This window comes from Brassica oleracea, unplaced genomic scaffold (assembly GCF_000695525.1).
Source record: "Brassica oleracea var. oleracea cultivar TO1000 unplaced genomic scaffold, BOL UnpScaffold01862, whole genome shotgun sequence".
NCBI lineage: Eukaryota > Viridiplantae > Streptophyta > Magnoliopsida > Brassicales > Brassicaceae > Brassica > Brassica oleracea.
In genome coordinates this window covers 1-4,217 of record NW_013618393.1, presented here as the reverse complement: position 1 = coordinate 4,217, position 4,217 = coordinate 1, and the positions used below count along the sequence as shown (strand labels likewise).

General features: G+C 36.0%; 1 protein-coding gene across 1 annotated transcript; it reads left to right on the top strand.

Moving 5' to 3' along the window:
• The first annotated feature begins 446 nt into the window (after nt 1-446).
• Nucleotides 447-875, top strand: LOC106321514 (3-oxoacyl-[acyl-carrier-protein] reductase FabG-like). The gene has a single exon (XM_013759776.1). It carries the CDS (start codon nt 468-470, stop codon nt 873-875), a length of 408 nt encoding a protein of 135 aa, XP_013615230.1. The 5' UTR covers nt 447-467.
• Nucleotides 876-4,217: the final 3,342 nt, after the last annotated feature.

The following is a 4,217-nucleotide window of genomic DNA, read 5'->3' as shown; positions in this document are numbered from 1 at the left end:
ATATCATTTTGATTAGTTTAACATTCAAAAATAACATGAACAACCGAGACATATTCAAACATTTAAAAAACTGTAAAATAATCACAAAATTTATTATTATAAAATAAAAATACACCTGCGCGCCCGCGCGGATCAAAGCTAGTCTTTTGTTAAATATGGAGTTTAAGTCTAAGTATCTTTTGTAAAACATGAAGTTTAAGTAAGTTTAAGATGTTATATATGACATTTAGAATCTGTACATCTTTTAAATTGAAAATTAGATTTTTTAGTTTAAGTGGACATCTGGACTCCATGGACAGTCCAACTGGACATGGTCCTATTTGATTACGGTCCTATTTGGAAATGGTATTATTTGGGCTTCGGCCGAAAATGCCCAAAAAAAAAATAAGCCCATCTGGACACACCCAAATCCATCCGGACAGCCCATTTGACACCCCTAGTTGGTATCCAAATACGTGTGCATTTTAATGTGTGACGCTAAAGAAGGTGGTGGCTCGGTGATAAACATCTCATCCATTTCGGGGCTCAACCGCAGTTTATCTTACGGTGCAGTCGCGTATGCTAGTTCCAAAAGTGGTGTTGACACCATGACAAGAGCGATGGCTATTGAGTTGGGTGTTTACAATATTAGAGTGAACTCGATCGCACCGGGGCTTTTTAAGTCAGAGATCACACAAGCTCTTATCCAGAAAAAGTGGCTCAAGAACGTGACCGACCGGATTGTTCCATTAACAGCGGAACAGACCGTGGATCCGGGACTCACCTCTCTCGTTCGCTATCTAATTCACGACTCTTCCCAATATGTCTCCGGCAATGTATTTATCGTTGACGCCGGAGCTACATTGCCTGGTCTGCCCATTTTCTCTTCTCTATGAGTCCTAAAATCTTTTTTTTTCTGCTATAATAAGTGAAAACAGTTTACACATTAAGAGCATCTAAATATTCATAAGGTCTTTAATTAGTTTACATATAAGCCTGCAAATTCAGTTTAACCACCGTCCATGTTTCTTACACTCTTAAATCCCTGTCAAATGATCAAAAATCCCATTAACTCTCATCAAGAAACTGATAAAGTCAATTAAGGAAAACAAAATGCATAATGACGATCGTCTTTCATTCACTATTCTTAACATAGCATGAATCTTTAGGTACTTACAAAATAAACAAGAACTCTGGTAGGATATAAAGATCTAACTCCAAATTTATATCCTACAAAAGAATATTAGAACAACAGATTGTAGTATTCAGCTCCAGATATTTAAGTAAATAAAAATAATCTATGACGTTATATAACTATACTTCCACATGATCAAGATAAAGACATGTGTTATTACCACGATGATGAGATGATCCGTTTGGTTAAAGAGAGATGCGACATGTTTCAAGAAATTCGGGTTATTTTCTTGACGTCTTTCAAACAAGGCCATCAAATAAACTGAATTCGGTCTAATTGACTGTTTATTTGGAGGAAAAAGAAAGAGTCCGGCTATAAAAGGGGAAAACCTAGTTCGAAGAGTAGACATTCATAATCACACAGAAATCAGCACAAAAACTAGATTTTATTAAGCTTTATTGTTCTTGCCGAGTTCTTTACTCTTGGCGATTTCATTGTTTTTCTCCATGTAATGATTTCTTGTTCAATCAATAAACGTCTTTCAAATAACTCATTATAGAATCTGTGCATACGTTTCGTATGTACTGATTCAGATTAAACAATTCGCCCTGTTTATGGGTAATTAAAAAGAAACACCAAGACAGATCAAAGATGGTTGGAGACGATCTCTCGGCACGGGCATTACCCCGCTTGCAACAGATCTCACCACTATAATGACCATAAAGAAAAACTTATGGAGCGTCTTAATCAACAATACGCTGCAAACAAAGTAACCAACGAATACCTAGATACCCTAGCCGTTGCCGCTTTCACGCCACATGTTGCAGATGATGTGGAACCCAAGAACACAAGACGTCAACTCTTCCAAACAAACAATAAGCTCGGCTGATCCGCGAACGTATGCATAACTTGGCTTTCTAATAAAAGTTTAAGTACTATGCCGAGTTAAAATAATACTGAAAATGTGTTATTTGACTTGTGTTTGCAATGTGTTGGCTATGTCCTGATTAGACACCTAACTCATATGTTCGGTTGTGATTCATTCAAACGATGAAAATAACTCAGCTACAGTCGAAAGGTATTTCGATATATTTTCTATGTTTATGGAATCTATCTGACGAGATGGATAAATATACTCAAGTCGAGATGAAAGGCAAAAACGCGTAAATGAAACAAAGTCCATTGCAAAAGATGGAAAACTGCAAATTTATTGACTGTTCTGTTCATGATCCGGTTCAGTAGACCCAGCGAGAGCAGTTTCCTTAGACCGACCAGTGTTGGGGTCAAAACCGGTCACGACGGAATCAATGCCTAAAAGTTCCCGGAAAACCAACTCTCGATCGATCCTTGAAAACTAGACATTCCCAGAAAACGGTTAATCAAGTAAAAGACAGTTTTTCGCGGATGCGAACCAAGGAATGTCGAGAAGAGGATCAGTCTGGATGAGGTCTCGATCGTAAGCGAGGACCGTCTCAACCGAGGTCACCTCGCCCATGGGCGAGGACGACCCGCACCGAGGTCACCTCGCCCATAGTTTATTGTATAAGAATTTATAATTTAGTTTAAAGGCTTATAAATCCATTGTAAGAGTTTTAAATAATACATAAGTGAAAATAAATATTTTAAAATATTTAATGAAATCTCTCAACTAAAGATGGATCGCAAAATAACTCCTTATCTAAAAATTAGACGAAAGAAATCATCGACTTTAATTCCGTTAATATAAGTCACCCTCTGTCAAAAATATCGTGACAGATGGTGACATGCATTAACAAAATTAAATTGAGGATTTCTTTTATGAAGTCTTTAGTTCGAGGTTTTTTTTTACGGTTCATCTTTAGTTGAAGGATTTTATTACTAAAAATCCTTTACGATGGTGGCAAAGAATTCGATATTTCATACTCCTACCATTTCGCAAAACTGTCACTTTTGACATTTTTTCACAAAAATTAAGAAAATGATTGAAATGCATTTAATTTCTTATTAATTATACATATTCAACCAATAGTATTTGAAATAAATAAAATTATTTATAAAATCATTGCATTTGTAATTAATATTAAACTGAAAATTGCATAAAAATTCTAAAATGATAATTTTTGTGTAACAAAAAAACCAAGTTAAAATGACATTTGTTCAGAAACAGAATCTATATTATAATAGATGAGTTTTTGCTCACTCCTCAGCGCGCCACGTCAGCGTTTTGTAGGGCCTACTTTTAAAAAATGTGAAAAAATGTCAAGTTTATAGCTTGAACCCGGGTTATTGAGATATAAACACCAACATTTATACCACTAAGCTAAATGATACTTTGTACATTGATGGCCGAACCTAATATATATTTATGAAGGTCGGAAGTTCTTGCTTCTTCGGTCTCTTCTGAGGGTCGGGCCTACAAGTGTGTTATGGGTTTCATTTTTAAATGAGATTCATCACGTTATATGAAAAAAAAAACTCAAGTTTGCTTATAGTTTTTCCATATTGTAAAGTGTAAACTGTTTTCGTTTAACATGAGTTTGGGTTCTTTTCATCATTGTCTCAAACAAGTCTTAGTTACAGAGTTGCCCGTGTGTTTGTTCGTAATCTATCTTTTCACCGGTGAACTCATCAGATCCACATCTTAAATCGCTTAATCATATATGTTTCTGATTTGTAGCCCCTATGTAAACCATATATATATGATTCTCATCTTTGATGAACCCAATCTGCATCTCCACAAAACTCATTGATTCCTCTTAGATTTAACCAACTTCTAGAAAATGTTTCTCTCTGCCTCTCCAGTTCGTCAAACCGGCGTCCCGGCGTCCGTCACTCAACCTTCGAGTCTCTCTGTCATGGCCGTAGTAGTCAGAGCATAGCTTCTAGCTTCCTCGCTTCTAGGATTCCCTGAACTTCAAGAAAGACATGGAGTTTGTGGGAATCACGGTTCTCTTCTTTGATGAAAAGGTAAGTTAATCTTCGATCTATAACACTTCTTTAACATAATTGTTTTAATTTATTTCCTGATTCTTTGTTGAATAATATTATTTCCAGATTCCGTAATTCATGGGTTTACGGGACGTGCTAATCATTACATGCCATCTTTGAAAGCTGGTTCCATTGT

Coding starts and splice junctions, on each gene's coding strand:
- LOC106321514 (XM_013759776.1), top strand. CDS start 468: ATGTGTGACGCTAAAGAAGGTGGTGGCTCGGTGATAAACATCTCATCC.